The sequence below is a fragment of the Wolffia australiana genome, chromosome 7 (assembly GCF_029677425.1).
Source record: "Wolffia australiana isolate 7733 chromosome 7, ASM2967742v1".
NCBI lineage: Eukaryota > Viridiplantae > Streptophyta > Magnoliopsida > Alismatales > Araceae > Wolffia > Wolffia australiana.
This window is the reverse complement of record NC_135841.1, coordinates 18,812,578-18,833,694: the sequence shown is the minus strand read 5'-3', so window position 1 is coordinate 18,833,694 and position 21,117 is coordinate 18,812,578. Positions and strand designations below refer to the sequence as shown.

Sequence of the window (21,117 nt, the reverse complement as noted above, 5' to 3'; positions counted from 1 at the left end):
GCCTGCTAGGCATAGCCATGAGGGAAAGAGCAAGTGAAATCAGAATTCTGTTTGGGCAATCACCTAAATGTGTGGACCGAGATGGACATGGCTGACAGAGAAGGAGAGAGAAAGCAACATGACATCTCTCTAATTCTACCAAAATATCTTCTTCAGAAAGTAGCAGATCACAAAAGAGTAGGATTGAAAATAGAGAGAGGAGAGAGAGGGGGGGTCAGGACATCTCTCTAAACCTGGCGATCGCCTTCTTCTGGATGAGAGTCCGGTAGCTGTCCCCCGGATGAGCCTCGAGCTGCGGGTTGGCCGCCTTCTTCGGCTGCGCCCCCAGCCCGGCCCTCACCTCCATTCCCTGCGCCTGCACCGGCTCCGTTATCCCGCTCCTGTCCCTCCCAAGCCCCTGTTCCAAATCCACCCAAAAGTCAACGCCCCAATCACCAAAAGTCAACGCCCCAATAAAACAATCAAACCCCAAAAGCCAACAGTCACATAACATCGTAAAAGTAAATACCAAGAGTCAATGGCCCATGTCAGTGTAGTGCAGGGACGTGGACGGGACGATTTTTTCGTCCCACGACGAAAAAATCGTCCCGTCCGAGGATATGGACGAATTTCGGGACGAAAATTTGTCCTGGGGACCACCGGACGGGACGGTTTTCGTCCTGTGGGACGAAAAAACCGTCCATCCGGATGTCTTAAGACGATGGACGGACAAAACTGGACGAAAAACCGCCAGATTCACATCCGATGGTGGAGATGTTGCCACGTAGCTTCGCAATGACAATTTGCATCAAAGTCCATGTATTTTTACGTGCATGCAAACTAAAGCCGCTCAGAAATAATTGTAGATATGTCCACCTGCGTTCTATCTCCTCAGTAATTCCCTAAAAAACTTGAAAAATTCCATATTAATATACTAAAAATATAAATGGGTAATTTTCGTCTGGGACGAATTTCGGGACGAAAATTCGTCCCAGGAGGACTGGATGGGATGAAAAACCGTCCTGAGATTATTGGACGGGACGGCATTTTTTCGGTGGATGAAAAACCGTCCCATCCTTCGTCCCTGAGCTAACATCAGACGTAGGATGGGACGAAATTCGTCCTGTCCCGTCCTTTGTCCACGCCCGGGATGATCCAGAACTATACCCATGTGTTAACACAAAACCTTGTTTTCGATAAAAACTTTATGAAGTCGAAAGAAGAAATTCCGAAGGTTATTCAACGTTCTTCAATAACACAGCCAAGAATTTGAAGGGTGTTGACAAACTCCGGTAAAATAGTCAAACAAAAATATATAACAAGTTCAATGGGAGGAGATAGAGGAACTCACAGATCCTTCTTCCCATCCCATGTTGCGGAGCATGCGGTTGCCGACGTTGGTCTCGTCGATGGCGTGGTCGGCGGTGATGACTTGGTAGGAGGGGGCCCCGCTTCCGGGATCAAAGGAGCCCTCGCCCACCCCCGGCGGGAACGGCATCGTCCCCGTGTCTGACGTGGACCCCTTCCGATTGTAAGGAAACTCACCATCTTGACAAACAAAGGCAGTTCTCGCATGTTAATAACGATCCACGGAATCAATCAACGCCCTGAAAAATGTGGATCATGCCTCCGAATAATGCAATGCCTATTTCCCAAATATACTTAACTACCATATGATCGATCCCCACATTGAAAATAGATTAAAGTCTTACCGGCAAGGGCAGAATCATCCCCGAGGGACGATGAGGATGATCCATATAAGCTTCGTCTCTCGGCCGCACGATCCCTGTAAGGGGTGGGCTGAGCTGGCATCTCAGAGAACCTCCGTTTTCCCCCAGATGAGGGCGGCGGAGCCACAGGATAAGAACCGAGCGCCGACGAGTCTGTTCTAAAAGATGAAGAAGAAGCAGAAGAAGATGGTCTGATAGAGATTGCAGAAGACAGTTCGGCCGCACCATCTTGCCCGCCAGAATAAACGATGGTGTCCGGCTTGATTACCCCCTTTCCCGAGCTCCGGATAACACCCATTAATGTTCTGCCAGAACTGTTGCTGAATGCGCCAGGCTGAACCGGTGCCTCGGGCGGAGCCGCCTTCTGATTTGAAGATGCTCCGTCCGATCTGACCTTGTTCTTCACCTCGGCTGGCTCGTCATTCCTCTGCTTCCACATCATGAGGACATTGTTCATTTTTTTCTTGTTTGCCAATATGCTGCCTTTTAAAGATAATTTGATCTCCTTTGCCTTCTCTTTCTCTTTCTTCTCAGCCGCTAAGGCTGCTGCTGCAGCCGCCTGAACAGCGTCCGCGAGAGAGGATTTCTCTCCAGACGAGATCGTCGCAGCGGGAGCTGAAATCACAACTTTTTTCGACGATTTTGTACTGTCCGTGGCGGTCTTGGTTTCATTTTGATCGACGCATGGCAAATACTGCTGAGATTTTTGATCAAATGAATACCAGGTGCCGTTGTTTCCGTCATAATAGAGACCTGCATTGTCCGATGAGTTTAGAAGATTAAAGAAAATGAGAAAAAATGCTGGAATTTAGCTTTGACCTGTGTTTCCGTCGTAATAGAATCCGGAAGAAGCATCATAATAATATCCAGTTGTTTCATCCCAAACGAACCCAGACTGCGGAGCCGTCGAACCGGCTGGGCCATTTCCGTTCTGTTGACTTCCAGCAGTGGCTTTTTTTTCATCTGGATTGTACTCTTTTGGCGCCCACCCAACTGCATCGTACTGAAAATACCGATATTTAATAGTCAGATATCACTTAATATCTCCGGTCCATAAATCCTAAGAGGAATGGACCGTATCAAAAATCTAGCCGAAGATTATTGAGATGCAAAATAAAAAATAAATATAAAGTTAGACAAATCTGAATAAATATTAACTCAAGAACCTGTTGAGAAAATGCAGCTGCTTCGATGGCGGCCGCAGCAAGGCTGCTTGAGTGAGATCCAGATGAACCAGAAGCAGGACCGTGAATACTCTTGGCATAAGCAACACGCAGTGTTTGACCATTTCTCTCCAACGTTGTTCCATTCGTTGCCTCCAGAGCCTTCGTTGCATCTTCAACCTGCCAAATATAATACAAAATTATAAGACAAGAGAAGAGTAATGACATATACAAAAATGAACAAAGGTATAAATTAAACAATAAACCCACCGAGTGGAAGTGAACAAACGCGAATCCCCTAGATACATGAGTGAACTTATCCCTGACAAGACGAAGGTCCTACGCCACAGAAAGAAACATTTAATCTTTTTTTTTTCTGAAAGTAACATTTAATCTTAAAAAGCAGTCGATCGATGCACAGGTCGAACCATCCTAGTCAGCCCTACCTTAATGGCTGCGTGCTTGGAGAACTCATAACGAAGCATTTCTTCATCGGCGTTTTCATCTAACCCCCGGACAACCAGCACGTGACTGGGGCCTGGCTCACAAAAAGGCAGTCATCGTAAGACTATTTGTAAACCACGATTCATACTGCGTCCAGCAGAAAAAATGAGAAGTCAATGCACCAGCTTCGCCTTTCTTTCCACCCAGGGTAAGATTGGAAGACATCAGATCCGCAGACGGAGCGTCCTCTGTTCTGGGTTCATTACACTGACAGGCAAATTTGAAAGTAAATTGTTGTCATTATAAAAATAAATAAACGATGGGAATTCCAGGGTAATGAACAACATATTTGACAGAATAAAATTAGGATCAAACCTGAAAACAGGATGTTCTTCGTGCAAAGTTAACACAACCGCAAATGGTGCAAACCCAGTCAGATGGTACGCAACCTCTGCTGTGCCCACGGCTAGGCTTTGGAGGATTCTCAAAGGGAGCTCCTTGGGTCCCAGTTGGCTTACTACTGAAATCAACAGAAAAATGTACAATATAGAAATATAAGGAGCTATTGGAATAAACCGATTTAGCAAGATCACATCATCTGTCAGGCAGTAACGTTTGCCCGGTAATAGTAGTATAGGAAAGACAGATGAGCTTGGAATACTAAACAAGAAAGATGAACGTCATTATAACTTAATCCACGCGCTACATAAAAGTGAACAGGTTAAATGATGAATGTAAATGTGTGGAGCTCACCATTACTCTATTTTCATCTATATCGACACTTTCAGAGGACAGACGTTTAGCGTAAAAAGTCATTGGACGAAATACAGATCAATATTCAATGCAATTCACTAATAGTTAGGAAGCAGAGGTGCCACTGTCTGGAAATTACGGAAGACGTTAGTGCAAAAAGGACACAAACAGAATGTGAAAAGAAATAGATCAAAATCAACGATAAATCAACATAACTCATTACGGGGAAAAAATTCAGCTAGAAGACAGGATCCTCAACTGATATCCTTAAAAAGTACAAATATTCTATTGATTAGCAGCGACAGAGCAACTATACTCTAACAAAATGATAGCACATAGTCTGATGATAAACCACGATTTTTATAAAAGGAAAAACATAAAAAGCATCTCAATAGCACATGCAAAGTACCTATATTCAAAGAAAAGTTTCCTCCCGTCAATAACAAGACCATCATTCTTGATGTTTTCCATCATGTTCTGAGCGGCGTCCTGGAAGATAGAAAGTTTATTATTTGATTTTAGGAGACAGAATATGAACAATTTTCTAGAAAAATAAAGCTGAAATGGGATGAGTACCACGGTCGGGAAGTCAATGAATGCAAAACCCCGAGATACTCCAGAGTTACGCTCCTTTATTATGCGAACGTGCCGAAGAGGCCCCCATTCGGTCTATGACAACATTTACATGAGAAAATGACTCACACGAATCCGAACAGCATTTTCAGAAAGTGCGATCCATACCAGTATCTGATATAAGTCTTCTTCAGAAGTCTTTTGGGATAATCCCTTGACAACAACAGTCGCAGATGGCGCCTGCAGGATGAAACCCAGACAATGCTAAGAATCTTAGACACCCGAGCATCATAAAGGATACACAGCAAATAGAAGTTCGAATAATGAAAGGATACCACTGATGATGAATCATGATGGCGTCGATCATCACGATCTCTTCTCCTGTCAGTCCTGGCATAACGATTGTCATCATAGCTGTCTTCCCTATGACTTCTACTGTGGCTTCTATCCCGGGATCTTGATCTCGACCTAGATCTTGATCTAGATCTAGATCTAGATCTATCGTCACGCCCCCTTGATCTCGATTGTTCGTGCCTTCGACGGGGGCTCAATTCTCTCTCATGCCTCCTCCAATTATTTTCTCTCTTGCTTCTTTCGTAGTCAGAATCATAGCTGTACCGGCTGAAATCAGACTCCCGATCCCGACTATTCTCTCTGCTCTGATGTGGCCCACGATTTACCGGCTGCTCAGAATCATAGCTGTACCGGCTGATGTTGTCACCAGGGTAATCATCAAGTCCTCTTCCCCCAAGTCTGGAGGGCCGATCAAACCCATAATCATTATAGTTGTCTGGATCACGGTAACTATCCCCACTCCGATAAGCTCCATGAAATCCATCAGCATCTGAGAACCTATCAAGATCGTGGTAATCTGAATCAGGGTAAGAGTCAACACGTCTTCTAGAATCTCTATTTGCTCCATAATCTTCCTCGTGTCTCCTTCCTTGATGCCAAGGCTCAGAAGAGTAAGGATCTCTAGAGTGCACTTCTCTGCTGTACCCACCACGCGGGTGGGCAGAGTTTCCAGAAAAGTCATCTTCTGGATTCCTTCTATCACCATATGACCCATCAATTCTATCAGAAAACAGCAGAAAAGGAAAAATGAATAAATGGTGAGGAGGAAAGACCTAAAAATTTCAAATTAGATACACAAATGACAATAGAGTGCCTTCATCCGAAGGGCAGCTGATGAGAAAGCCTGGGAACCATGTAAACGCCGTCCACAATGAACATAAGAACGATAGCATAAACAGAGGACTTAATAAAGCGGAACTAAAAAAATGAAGAAAGTTTCTGAGATTTATCATTTCCGATCCTCCCAAAGTAAAAAAATCATCGACTGATCATGTTCGTGGCCGAGAAAGTTAAAAAGAATTTTAATTCATTAAGAATTTAGTGACTTTCCTGGAGATTATACATCTTTCCGCTACACAAATGAATAAATTGTACTTAAAAACCTTGCAAGGAAAAGCATTGCGGAGAAGGAGAAAATATTTCATAATTTCAACTTGTTCCAAAAACATAAGAATACGATTTATCTAGATAATTAACATACATTTATGATCCATTTGACTGATTCAATGAGAATACAAGTACTTACCTGTAGTCAGGCTCATGGACTGCATTGTAACCACCAAGAGCCTGTAGATGCAACAGAATAAGCTAAGTCAGCACGTGGTACTTACTGTATCAAGCACGGATATCCAGTCCATATCCATAACACCAAACCACTTTTCTTGGTGTACGGTTTAGGGCTAGAAGCACAAGAGCCATTATAATCTTCATTTCATCTCGGGTAAGTGACTAGGGAGAAAACTGCAATTACGCTGTTATTATTATCCCATCCTTGCTGCTGAACATAGCGCCCAGGATCCATATCTTGCTTTCCACACCGGTCTTAACCCTGAAGTCTTCCGCGATCCCTCAAAAGATTTTAGCACGCTGTTCGGATAAGCTTTCCTGTAGATGTTACAGAAACGGACATAAATATAACACAGCAAAATTCAACATCATACGAGTACTCCTCCTTCGCACTGGGATTGGCCCAATATAACTCCATTCATAGATATCTTAGGAGAACTTTTGAGATATGTCCGAATGTCTTTCAGTCAGCATTGGACCACTGCTCTTTCACGACGACAAATAACATTGGAAGGAAAGTGTACATCCATTTCAGAAAACAATTACGCAAAAGAACTTCATATGATATAGATAAAAAAGAATAAACTCAATCATGGGTTAAGAATGGTGAGCTCCATGGTATCTTCCCTCAGATTAATAAACATCATACTGAGGAAACATTTAATCAAACTTAGCGAAGATTCATAGGTTCAAAATATCCAATTTCACGAAGCACATCTAATCAGGATAATCATGAAACCACAAATACAGATTATGTAAGTACTTAAATTTTTTTATTAACCAATGATCACAAAATGATTTCGAAAGCGAACTTCGTGAGATATTAGCCCTCGAAAAATTAAAAATCAGTTAAGGAACGAATCGATCAAGAAAAAATTAGTTTTCAAGAAGACTTCCAAAGTTTACCCTTCACCAACTAGTTTGTCAATTGTACTGTGTCATTGGCGAGTGTATGATAGAACATCTTGAAGAAAGATATATAATTAAAATCCATATAGTCATCATGAACCATGAAACGAAAGGGAAACGGGAAAACCAAGCAGACATAACCTTCATTGGGAAGAAGAAAAAAGACAGATCCATAATGACTCCTTAAAGATATGTAGTTTCCGATAATAAATTGATTGTAAGAAACTAGGCACCGATGGTGTTCCCTTTGGACGTGGCATATTGATGAAGAAAAAGGAATATAGGTGTACAATTAACTACGTTTCTTTTCTTTTGAAAAAAAAATTAACTACGTTTCTAATTGAACGACGCATTTTAAAATTACTTAAACGTCAAAACACATTATATTCATGTCAAAACATTACTTCCTCCAGATAAACTAAGTATAACAATACCGCTTCAAAGGTTAGACAAATAATTATCCATTTCCCCTGTTAATTATTGTTTTTTATCCAATGGAAAATAATAAAATATTCAATCAGCCATCTCTACGCCTAGCACAGAGAATAAAGTTAGCGCCCTTATTTCCCAATCTCGAATAAAGCTAATGCCTTGATTTGAGTTTCTTTCGATGCCTGTGGAGCATTAGGATGGAAAATACGAACATCAAGCCTCGTTTGATTCGTTAAACATCGATACATTCGCTACATACCAACGACCTCAGTTCACCGATACTGATAACAACGAATCCATACGACCTAGTCGGTCCGCGAATCAGACAATCCGTCAGATTTTGGAAATACGTCGAAATAGGCATCGATTGCAAACTTCAACATCTAATACATCAATTTCGCAAACCCTAACACAGACGGAAAGCTCGCGCCCACTATCCCAGCCATGGAATCAGCGAAAAATCGAAAAAGGATCTCCAGATCTAACTCAATTCCACGCCACAGACGCCCTGGAGCACATCGCTACAGCTAAAAACAAAGTATTTCACAAAAAACGAACAAATCTACCTGATCGCCAACAGCCAAACGAAGAACGCCTGAGACGCCACAATCAATCCCCGAGAACAATTCTTCCGTAATCACCACAGCCGCTGGCAAGTAGATGGAAGAACTCAATCCCAGGAGAATGTTCGAAGAGGAAAACTCTAGAAAATCTTTGATTTCTGCGATAACACGCTCTATCTTCGTTTGCAACTAGGGCCGCGAGAAAGTATTTATACACGTCTTTTCTGTGCAACATCAGCCGTCAGATCAAAAGTGCACCATCCAGCCCGTAAATTCAATGGGCTCGGTATAAATATTTTTCTATAACTGAACTATGTATTTATATTTTATTCGAATATTATACTCAGAGCAGTGGTAATATAATTTATTAGGGTTTTTGTAGGTAAGCTTGTTGGACTAAAGACAGATAGAACCGGACCAAACTGACGTCCATTTAATCATCCATCTGTAGCATTTCCTTTTTGTTTCGTCATCCTCACAACTCTGTCATCAGTCCCATCCTATTTTTCATCTTTAATGAAAAAATGGAGCAGATGATGGACGGATGAAAAAATAGATTAAATATGCAAAGAGAGGGCAAGAGTAAGTGATTGAGGGAGAAAAAAAGAAAGAGTGAGAAAAATAGTAAGAGAGATAGAGAGAGTGAAAGAGAGATAATGAGAAAGAGTGAAAGAGAAAGAGACAAAGAGAGCAAAAGAGAGGGACTGAGAGACAGAGAGAGTTAGAGAGTGTGCTAGAGAGAGAGAATGATAGAGAGAGAGGGAGTGACAGAGAGAGTGATACAGAGAGCAGGAGAGAGAGAGAGAGAGATGCCGAACAATCCATTGACAATGGTAGTCTACGTCAATGACCATCCCTATTTCAATCTACGACAGTCAACACCCATGTAAATGATGACTATTGACCCGGTCAATCATGGCCATCATCCTTGTTGAGGCCAATCATCATCCCCGTCCATAACGGTCCTCATCCTTGTCAAACACAATATCATCCCCATCCCTGACAGTGTTGTCCCCATCATGACAGTCATCATCCCCTTCATCGATGAAAATTATTGTCTTTGTCAACGATGGGCATCATCCCGGTCGGCAACGGTTGTCATCTCTGTCATCCATGGTATTCGTCCCGAACATTGATGATCATCATCACCATCATCAGCAGTGGTTGTCGTATTTTCGGCGGCCATTGTCCCCTTTTTCAATAGTCACAGTCCCCATTGTCAACAGTGGTTGTCTTATCGTCTTCACTTATCATCGTTGTCGATCCTAATCCATGACATCGTCATTTTCATCCCTGTCATCATAGGTCATTGTCCTCTTCATTGATGCTCGTCATCCTTCCTGACCACTATCATCATATGTGTCCTCATTGGTCATAGTTAATGTCATTGATGGTCATCATCCATGTAGGAAATGCTAGTTTCCCCATCGTTAGTGGTCATCATCTGCATTGTTGACGATCGTTGTCCCTGTTGTGCACGATAGCCATCTTTGTTGGTGACAGTCGTCTAATGTGCCTACAATGATCGTCCCCATCATCTATTATCGTCTTCCACGTTGTCAGCAATCATCGTCCTCATTGTAAACAGTTTTGTTACCCTCATCAGCGGCAGTCATTGTCAATGATCCTCATCTTTGTCATCTTCAGAAGTCCTCCACAGCATAGACAAATATCATCCTCTTAGTCTGCCTCGACATCCGCATGGTCGATGGTCGTCATCCCCATCTTCTCCATCTGCAAATATAATTTCATACTTTGTTTTTATTTTTTAAATATTATTTCATAATTTTGTCATCCTCGATGTCATCAGTCATCGTCGTCATCTGTCATTTGTAATGAATGACTGATGACTGAATTCATTTTTGTTCCCTCATCTGTCAATTGCTTTGAATGATGACGGATGACAAAAATTGAAGGAATGAATGACAGACCGTCATCTATCCAACAAGCCTAGTTTCAGGTTTCCTAATCAGATCTAATATAATTTTTTTCAGATTGTATCAAAACTATCTCGCCTAATCTCTTGAAGGATTGGATCTATTGTCCAATATTAAATACTTCAATGGGCCCAGTATAAATATTTAATAATCATCCAACACTATACTGAAAGCAGTGGAAATATGATTTGATAGGGTTGTAGCACAGTTAGCCGATTGAACTGAATTGAATTTGATCAGCTTTTAATTAAATTAAATTTTTCACATCAAGGAGAAGTCATTAAGTTCAGAAAAAACTAGTGAAATTCCATTGTACTCTCTAAGAATCCATATGCAAATAGAGAGATGATCTTTCAAAAACAAGGTACTGCACTTTCATTATTAGAGTACTCAAACAGTATAAATGGGAGCGTAAGTGGGTCATAAGATTCAAGGATCATGCCAAGATCTAGCACCGTGATCTTAGGAGAAAGAAGTGAGCCCAATATGAAGGAGTGGCACGATTTTAAAATATTTGACTGATCTTCATTGGGTTTGCATCTCATAATGACTTGGACAACCCTTAAATGAAAGAAGTCACATTCTTCCAAAAAATAATATATCATTACTACATTATCACTCCCAGGTATATGTTTAATTTCCAAAATAATAATACCCATGATATAAGTCCCTCTTTGTCGTTGAATAATTTACATTTGAACCTCACAAATTCTCATCGGCATAGCAAATATATCATTTGATACAAAAATTATCCCACCACAAAATTAGAACCATTGCACATTTTGAACAGAACGAACGTCCCAACTAGCAACCTGCGCCATGGGTGCTTTGACCAGGGCTTCCTTGATCTATAGAAAGGCAACTTAAGAGTCATCATACAAAATTATATGTCATCCTCTCTAAGTGAGGAGTAAGCTTAACAAACTCTTTATGGAATCTCCGTTAGAAACTTACGAGGCCAAAGACACATAAATTTGGGATACTTCATTATGTTAGATAAGGGGAATTCATTTTTTATCCACAGGAGTTACATAGCCCCTTTTCTTTATACGAATTTAAATATCTCCAGAAAGAGGAACCATTTTTGTTTCTTAGGATGCGTGAACATATCTTTAAAAAACATGAGAATAAAAAAGAATGCATTTAATTGTATGAACTAAATTATTTAAAAGTGTATAGTATGCTATTAAGTTTTTGTTTTTTGTTTGGATGCTAACTTTGATAGTCATTTCATGTATTTATGTGTTTATGTTCTCTGAAATGATAATAAATTAATGTTATTGTAGCTTATAATGCTCGATGATATTTTTATAACAAAATTCAGTTTTTTCTCTATTTTATTATATTTTAACTCACATTAATTTTAAGATAAATATTTTAATAAAATAAATTTTTATATTTATATTATTCAAATATAAGCCCTAAAATTATATGGTTTTTCATAATTATCTGTTTTTTAATTTTCTAAATTTAAATTCATAAAGAAAATAATTTGTGCTAAAAAATTATTTGTATTTATATTTTAGAGCTTTACGATATTTTTAGAGAGAGTTCTATGTTTTCAATTTAAGGTACTTTTCTGGAATTTTATGACAATTATATTCGTAAAAAATAATTTAAAAGTCATAACATATCAATTAATTTTTTTCTAGTTTATACCTCCGTAAAATTCTGTGCCATGGTGCTATTCCTCCATGCAGGTAAAGGATATAGAAAAACAGTAATGAGTGTAAATCAGATGGCTTGGATTGTTCTAACGTAAAATAAAGATATATAATGACCCATAATGAATTTTGAGCTTAATTTTTTAGTGTTTTTCTACATTTACTCTCTTATCCGTCCACCAACTCGTATGAATAAATGGAACCCCCTTCCTTCAAGATTATTTCCACTTACCATTAACATAGTAGTTTGCTCATTTAAAATCTCCTTTGGGTCCCCACTTGCATTCCAAATAACGAAGGATTAAAGTAGTGACATTATGACTAAAAACTCTTTATGAGGAAACACCATTTGCCCATCAGGTACATGAAGACGAGGTTACTTTGACCTTCATCTTCTTCGAAATCATGTTTATGTATTTTTCCTAGGTTATTTTCATCAATGATAGCTTAGTTTTCATCATTATGCCAATAACCACTGACTTTGTTGCTAAAAAATGGTAAACCTACATCATTCGTTATCTTTGCCAATCATAATTACCTTCCAAAAATCTGCAATAGATATCTCCACCGAAAATTTGCAAAAATAAAATACATCTCATGTAATCAACTCACGAGGCTTCCCATTACATTCCGATCAAGGCAAAATAAATATATTTATTTATTATTTATTATAAAATATCATAAATAATTGAAATATTTTTTATAAAATTGAATGAATTTAGTTATTTTTCATCCATTGTATTTGTTTGAAATAGTTTTCACTACTCTACTTTCATTAAAATAATTAAAAACATGATTTAAACTTATAATTCACGAAAAGAATATTATAGAAAAGAGGAAAAGAGAAAAAATAAAAGTCAAAAGTTGTGATGGTACATGTCGCTCTCACGTGTACCACTTTAAATCATTATTAAAAAGGAGAATATTATAAAAACATTTATTAAAAAAAATAAATGTGATCGAGAATCAAGAAAAGAATATTATAAAAAAGAGAAAATAGAGGAAAAGAGGAAAAATTAAAGTCAAAAGTTTTGATGGTACATGTGGCTCTCACGTGTCGCACTACAAATCATTATAAAAAAGGAGAAGAAGAAAAATGCTAACGCGGGACTCGAAAAACACATGCCACATCATTCACTTAAAAAGAGAAAAAAGGAGACTATGCAATGACATGGTGCATGGCAATGCGACGCCCTGTCATTGAATAATCGATTAAGAAACAAAAAGTGGTCTTTTGTCCTTTTCCCCTACAAGTACGCATGGTGGCTTTGAAGCACACGAATGCAGAAGACAAGGTGACATAGGGTATTGATGATTTGACAGCCTGAAAAAAATGGAAAAAGAGGAAGTAGCAGCACCAATGTCAAGGAGATAGAAAAAAATCAAGGGCTATGATTGCTCCGAATTCAAATTGTCATATCTGATGATCCACATGGCCAATTGAGCTGAAATTTTTAGGGTTGTTTCGTCTCCCCCTCCTCTTTCCATCCATGTCCACTGACCTATAAATAGAGTATGGATCATTGTGAAAATCATCATTAAATTTGCTTTCTACTCATGGGCCATGATTGAAAGATAGTGAGTTTTTGAGATCTATCGTGTTCTTGGTGCTTTGGGTGTGTGGGAAGAAGCATTATAGAAGAGGGGGAGCTTACCAGCACTCTTAAATCACCGTGATCCTAGCGTAACTTTACGATCTATAGTAAGTGTCTTCGCCTTACGTTGCATCTTCTCAACATCATCGATAGAGTAATTCATTTCCATTATCTTTCACCATCACATCACATCCATACATTTGCATCATCTTGTTTCCATATCATTGTATTGTTCACTTACTCGCTCATTATCATATCTGATGCGTTCTCTACCCTACTCATGTCACGCCTCTTGTCATTCTACTTTAATGTTTTCTTTTCTTTGTTCATTTCCAGTTTGAATTATTACAATCTATGAGATTTGACTTGATACCACTACCTCACCTAGCATCTTCTCGTCATTTTACTTCATATCGAGAATTATGTATTATCATCTGGACAATCACTATAGTAAGAATATTGAATCCTTAATCATCATTCCTTGCGGAGATGATCCATACTCAGTAAGTACTTATTTATATGTTTATTGAATAATCTCAATTACTGACAACTCACACTCCATGTGTACCTCAACAATTTTTTACTTTTGTCTCTCTTTTTCATTCTTTTTCTTCTCGATATACAAATCAATTTTTTGCTATTTAAATTGATCATTTTTTCTGTTGGTACACATCACCCTTACGAATAAAATATAAAAAATGTAAAGTAATTGATGCATTATGGGATCGCGATTTTGCGCAGTGAATCATGGGAGCGCTTTGATTGGTCAAGATTTGATCAAATCAAATGGTGACACATGGCAGGGCACATTTTTAAGGTCAAATACATGATTAAATCACTATAAAATAAATATAAAGTCAGAAAATTATAATTATCATATATTTTGAAGATACCATTAAATCCAAAAAAATAAGAATATCATATATCATATATCTCTCTGAATAAAATATATCTCTCTTAATAGTATATACCATTATCATATATTTCTATGAATATAAGGTCAAAAAATCCATAACATGAATACTTTGAACCAGAAAATTATTTTCTTTAGGAATATGATGTTGAGAAAATACTTGAAGATACCATTAAATCCAAAAAAATAAGAATATCACTTAAAACATATTTAATCATTTAAATACTGACAACACTAATTTGTAATTGTTTTAGTGAATAAAATATTAAAATTTCACATAAATAACTCATTTTTGTGTGTGCGTTACAAGTAAGATGTGCTCTTTTTAATGTAAAAATAAATAGTAAATATTGTGGAAAAAAATGGAAAATGTTTAGGCTAATAGAAAATTGAAGAATGACATTTTAAATAGTAGACTACACCAAATAAAAAATATTTAAATATTTATAAATATTAAAATAAATCAAGAAATACATACTCTGACTTATAAAAGTATTTCAATGCACATTATGTGTAAAAAACCAATAAATACTAGAAAATCACAAAAAATCTGTATACTTGTCTAAAAGTATAAGAAACCCCTAAACCATATAAGAAACAAACATATATAAACTTTTGAAATTACTTCCTTTATTACTTCCATGTTAGAGAATTCGAGAAATACCAAGAAGGAAAAAGTAGAATTGTACCTGAGATATAATAAATGTTGGGTTCGGTGCCTTGGTTTGTCCATGGAAAATATGTTTCCATGGATGCGGAAGCGTGTCGATCGATTCACAATCAATCTTTAAAATAAAACATTAAATGTACCTTGTGGGGAACTCGTTCCACCCTTGACTTTGTCGCTTCGAGATCATTCTAAAGCCGTTCACGTGTCCGACCTCTAGAAGTATCCACACTATCACTCGGCTCTTGGATCTCCGTGTCTTCTTATTCGATTCTTCTTGAAAATTTAGAAGATCTCCTCACCATGAAGACACTCTCCCTTGGATGAGCGGAGAAGAGAATGGAGAAAGGGAGGGGCTCTCAAATCAGGCCTGCATGGTTGCTTATAATGAGACCCATTTCCCTCTTTATATTTCACTTAAGGTTTTTCTCAAAAACCCTACTAAATAAAATATATCCACCAATGCCCTCATGACCTTGTACATGTGGCCCTCTAGGCCCATATACCATTCTAGTTAATAACTTTAGTGGCCCAATAACATTTATTGACCAACCTTATTAACATATATTAATTAAATAAGGATCGATTTAACCCATTTGATAGGTTAAGTTTCCAACCGTGGGGTGCCAAGCTGCACCTCGTGCTCTAGAAGATACCGAGTAGTCTCGAACTCTCTCATGGAACCTTTATAGTCATCTGTTACCATATATGTATAATCCATCATCCGCACGAGACTCTCGAATGACTTAGGGTATGGTTTATTGTCAAACCCTATTCTGTCATTCGATTAGTACTGATGTGTAACGTGGATCATTGGAGAACGTCTTCTCCAATATCCTCACTACCCTGTCTAGGAATTTTCTGCATCATCTTCCTTGAGTCAATCTCCTCTTATACTGAGGGCGGATGATCTATATTGACCACTCAATTATCTCCGTAAGCTTCTTACTACATCCAATCTATAACTTGTTTGAATCCCATGATTAGAGGCTCGTAAGTCATAGTCAAAACATAGTCGTCCACTCACAAGATGTCCTTGGTGTCTCAAGTTAGTAGATCACTTATATAATTGTGGCGTGAATCAACCTGATTAACGTTTAGGTATAATACCATTCAAGGATCGTACGGATCAACTCAGTGAACTCTTTCTCTAAACAGCACCCACTATCTGTCCTTGGTGTCGCCACACTAATAGCCACAGAATCAGTTATACTTATCGTATAAGTAGGATAAGCTAGTGCTATTCTATTCGGATAATTCGATGTCCATCTCGACTATCCATCGAATAAGAATATTTAGAATACATGTTTAAAGAATAGTGATCACTGTATTATGATCTCATCATAATTCACTAAGTCATTGCATGTATTCATGGACTTCATTATAAACATCACACAGAATAATAATGAACGTAAATATTTTATTCAATGAACTTAAATAAACATGGTAGTGTGATTGGCTTGATGGCCATATAATATCCATTAATAAATTGTTTTAGCCTTAAATAACACACATGGTTATAAATTAAAAGTAGCCCTAAATTAATAATAAATTAAGAGGCGAGAATAAATATGTGGGACGTATCCAAAAAACAACTTGAAGATGGATCTGGCTTGGTATTTTAGGGAGGAAGACATCAATCCAGGTCAAACATGTGTTGTGCACAATATAGGAAATTAAATCATACAAAAGATGCAAGTTTGGCGTTACATGGAAGTCCATTAAAATATACACAAGACAATGTTGCGGACTCACGAGGAAGAGAATATGAAAACGAAGAGAGACCTTGGTTAAGACTACCCATATGGAACGAAGAACATTCTTCAAGATTATGCCACACTCAAGTAGTAAGGGGATAATTTGAAAGATATGGTCACATCTACATCTACATCTCCTTATTTGACTCATATTTTAAAACCATCACATTCATCCATACCCATCCACAAACCACACCTTCCATACGCATCATTCATCATTATCTAATATATCGGTCACACCATTCACTGCACCCACTTATTCCATTCATTCATATCCACATAATTATTCCATGTATCTTTTATTATCATCCTTCTCATCTCTCCATATTCTTAAAATATATTTTTGCATCCCCTAAACACCATATAAAATACATTAATTTTCCGACGTCTGTTCCCTCTGGAGACAACCCTTGCTTGTCATCAAATGGTCAAGTTTTATGACTTAAGGTTTATAACTTTTTATTGATTAACTCACAACAATGAAATAATATTACCCTAAATTTAATTTCATAAATTGGGTCATTGATACATGTGTATCTGAATCAACCTTTCATTGTGGTTGGAGACGTTGGGAATCATTAGACATATGCAACAAATTCGTGGACTTTGGACACAACCTTTATTGCCACGACAGTTTGTTAAATATTTGAAATTTACCTTTAGTATGGCTCTTGGATGCGTGTTTTTATTATGATAAGTTAAATAATGATGGCGCGACACAGCCCGAGCCCCCAGGAACGTCTTCAGAGACATCGCCATTGTCATCGACATCATCGCCAGCTCACGTCCAACCTGCCCATCAAGCCAAGGCGACGGCGCGAATGCCCGGATTCAAATATCCCAGGGAAAGGGCATGATATCATCGTTTTCTTTTGTTGTTTTCACCCAAATTATTATCCGCATTTTCTTGTGTTTTTTACCGCCAGTATTATCTCTCTCTCGCCTTTTCTTTTATCTCTTTCCCCTATCAATTTCATGTTGTAGTGAGGGAAAATCCATGCTATAAGGATTTTCCCCTCCCCTTTATTTTCCCTAATGGGACTTAAAACCCCATGTTTCCTTCCTTTTGGGTTGTTAGGGGCCCATTAATGTCTTTCCCTATAAAAATGAAAGGAAGGGGGCCCTACCGTTTGGACTTGTTTCATTTGAAGAATTTGTGTTGTTAACAAGAGAAGCAGGTCTTGCTAGCGAGGAGGAGGAGAAGGAAGAGGCAGGGAGGAATCAAGCGGCAAGAGAGAAGTCCGCGCGTGGAGAAGGAGGCGTGCTGGCCGCCCTCAAACGGCCCTTCCATCCTTCCCCCCCCCCCTTTTTCTCTCGGTCGTTGGCACCGAAACCCTCCGACGGAGTGTGGTGCAACGTCTGACCTTCCTCGCCACTGCGCTCAACCTGCCCGCGGCACTAGAATCAAGGTGGCTCCGTGGATGCCACGATCTGGGCTCACCGCTTGAACCTTACCCAGTTGACTTGGACGTGCCGCCTGGTTCTTGCGCCGAATGATGGCTCTCCGCTCGTGTGCGCACCGGACCAGTGGTCGTTGAGAGGCGGTGGGTTCTTGACGTGGATCTGCCCCTCAAAACCCGGCGGCTACAGGCCTAACATTGGTGGTCCGCCCTGCTGTGAGCATTGCGAGGCGGTTTATCGACGACGCTCTCCTAAAATTGCAACTCCCGTCAACTGCTAACAGTTGCCATCTGAAGACTGTTGCCCCGCCAATTCCTTCTTCGACATCTCCCCCCATCGATATCACCTTTGATCGCTCCGGACGCATCTACGCAGAAAGGCTCTGGCGTGCAGATACCGACGAGGTATGTCAACCCTCTGCCCGCCCGTCTCTTATTTTCTGCAGTATATTTTCACATTGCCTCCACCGCGCTCGGGTTAGATATAGGCGAGAGGGACAGGTTGAGCGATAATTGCGATAAACTCGAGCGTCTTCCACTTTGGTACGAGTCGGGCTCGCCCATCACGTGTGGGCAGACCCAGCAAAGTTGCTCCGTTCGACGCCGTCGACCCAGAGGTCTACTCCCACCTCCATCGGGTGACTCCGTCGACCCCAGGAGTCGGTACTCTCCGATAGTCGGCACTTGCACGTGCCATAATTAGATGCATCGTGCATCGCATCGTAGTTCATTTCCGCTTTAGGATTTTTGGTCGGACGACGCCAATGTCGTAGACCGATACCATTATCCTTTACCGGCACCGAACCATCATATTCGGTGTTGGCCGGACGACGTCTTAGATGACGTCCGACGTCAAATAACCAAAAGGTTTAGAGATTGAAAGAGGCATGTGCTGGTGAATGTGGATGATGAGGCATACGCTGACATGGTGGCTGATACTGGGTGCAAAGAAAGGAATGGAGTAAACAACGGGAACATGAAAACCTCTAAACTTATTTTATGACATTTGTCTTTTGAACTTCTGAATTCTGTTTTTCCTCATGCTTTTAAATATTTGAATCATATGTGATGCATGTCACTATGCTAAGCATAAATGAGTATCATATTACAGAAAGAGCGTAAATTCCCCTTTTCCTTGATATACATTTGTGCAGGGGATCCATCTTCCACTATATCTTTAATGGGAGCCAGGTGGTTCATTCTCAAGCCCAAATCCAACATGGCTAAAGTGATTGAATATCTTTATAGCATGATGAAGACTCAATTTTATGTTTCAGTTAAAAGTTGTGGTTTAATGATGCCTTGCATTTCATCATTGAAAGCCACTTCATTCTCAATTTAAAACTTGTAGTGTTGTACATGAACCTTCATGTGTGTATACTCCTCTGAAAAAGGGGATAGATAATGAAGTGCCCAATTATTTTTGGGTGAGAAGCTGGCTGAAAAGTAGTACATCTCGCCAACACATAGTCATTCACATCACTTGGTAAGGAAAGCCCAATAGATCTAGCAATGAAGCTTTTTCAACACATTTAGTTATTTTTCACATGATCTTTGGATTCACAACTTTCATACATAATATAAAGTGTTGGAAGCTAAGAGGGGGGGTGAATTAGCTTATCTACTTTTTGTTTGCCTAATTAGCTTTTAAGATTCCTTGATTTGACTCTCACCTTCTTTCTCTCAAACACTTAGATTTACTTGATTCCTTGATTTACTTAGATTTACTTGATTTGACTCGATCACTTAGTGATCGAGTCAATCCAAGGCCCCCCTTCGAGTCCAAATTAGGACTCAGGATAACCTTACTAAGGATCCTCCCTTGTAAGGCACCCTAACCCAACTCATCGAGTTGCCTCTGCATAGGAGTCTTCCGATGGTACACCACGTCCTTGGGTGCACGAGCTTCACCCCTGAATCGCCTTCGGGTAGACCGTCACGAGCTCTTCCTCGTACGTCCACTTCCCTCGTCACCGTCATATCCTTGGTGCCACCAACGTCACCTCCCTGCCTTCTCGATCTTCAACACCTGTTCAGATTAGTGGAAGAAACGATATACCGCTCCCCGTGATTGATCAAAGGTCAATCACCGCTCTCAATGATGTATGAATGATCAAACACACTAAGATTCAAATGTGATATCAAGATCAATTCTGAAAACCTGTCTCATAAGTACTTTCAAGATCAACAAATCAATTCCTCTTAATCACTTTCAAAAATAATATCAATCCCTTCACTATCCTTCACAAAATCTCATAAAAATCACCACTAACTCAATGATTGTGGAGGAAACTATCACCCTATTCAGTAAATGAATGAATGATGAAAATGAAAAACTTCCCTTGAGAGTCGAGAAGCACAAGCACACTGATTGCAGGGGAAGAACTTCACAAGAGGGAGCACTTTCTTCTTCAAAGAGGAGCTCAAGAGAGATGGTTTTCAAAGTGGATGCCTCAACCCTTGCTCTGAAGGGGTATTTATAGGGCTAGAGGGGTAGATTGTAATTTTCTGAGAATTTTTTTAAAAAAATTGAGCTAAAAAGGAGCTGTAATTAATTTTTTATGATCTTTCAAAGTTTTATAGAAAGTTTCCTTAATTAAAAAATTAATTATAGTAATTAGTGCTAATTAAAGTAGTTAGGTTTAATATAGGAATTCCAAAAGTCGGAAAAAATATGATTTTTTTGAAATGACAAATGAATTTTGGAAAGTCAACCGTCGGACCCGACCTTTGGAATAAATCGAATTTCCTAATTTGATTTATCGGGTCTGAAGTGAGTTAAATATAGAAATTTTATTTCTATATTAAAGTGCACACGTGGCGCACTGGTCAAGCGCCACGTTGCCAGGGCGGAGGTCGCGGGTCCGAATCCTGCCCGCCCCGTTTTTTTTTCTTTATTTAAACTTTCTACTGCGGACCCGACCGCGGACTTAACTGGTTAAGTCCGCCCGTCGGGTCCGCCACTAAGGCTAATGGGCTCCGCCCGTTTAGGCCTTA

At 39.3% G+C, this 21,117-nt stretch overlaps 1 protein-coding gene across 3 annotated transcripts; it reads right to left on the bottom strand.

Annotated features, from left to right (window-relative positions):
• Positions 1 to 92: 92 nt before the first annotated feature.
• Positions 93 to 8,331, bottom strand: SUA (suppressor of abi3-5). Of its 3 annotated transcripts, none has more exons than XM_078578669.1 (16): positions 8,191 to 8,331; positions 6,468 to 6,601; positions 6,243 to 6,283; positions 4,978 to 5,716; positions 4,811 to 4,882; positions 4,646 to 4,738; positions 4,479 to 4,558; positions 3,692 to 3,836; positions 3,499 to 3,583; positions 3,319 to 3,410; positions 3,143 to 3,211; positions 2,876 to 3,052; positions 2,529 to 2,712; positions 1,692 to 2,462; positions 1,331 to 1,527; positions 93 to 397 (listed from the first exon to the last, which is right to left on the bottom strand). In XM_078578669.1, exons 2-16 carry the CDS (start codon positions 6,516 to 6,518, stop codon positions 215 to 217), a joined length of 2,979 nt encoding a protein of 992 aa, XP_078434795.1. In that variant the 5' UTR covers positions 6,519 to 6,601; positions 8,191 to 8,331; the 3' UTR covers positions 93 to 214. The 3 variants fall into 3 exon arrangements, with proteins under 3 accessions (XP_078434795.1, XP_078434796.1, XP_078434797.1); XM_078578670.1 differs by having other exon boundaries at positions 3,692 to 3,833; XM_078578671.1 differs by lacking the exon at positions 93 to 397 and having other exon boundaries at positions 1,444 to 1,586.
• Positions 8,332 to 21,117: the final 12,786 nt, after the last annotated feature.

What these genes read in the sequence shown, in the direction of transcription:
- SUA (XM_078578669.1), bottom strand. Translation starts at nt 6,518, where the DNA reads ATGGATCCTGGGCGCTATGTTCAGCAGCAAGGATGGGATAATAATAAC. An exon ending in GAAGAACATCCTGTTTTCAG is followed by an intron (nt 3,584 to 3,691) that starts GTTTGATCCTAA and finishes TTTGCCTGTCAG; the next exon opens with TGTAATGAACCCAGAACAGA. An exon ending in CGTTTGTTCACTTCCACTCG is followed by an intron (nt 3,053 to 3,142) that starts GTGGGTTTATTG and finishes TATATTTGGCAG; the next exon opens with GTTGAAGATGCAACGAAGGC.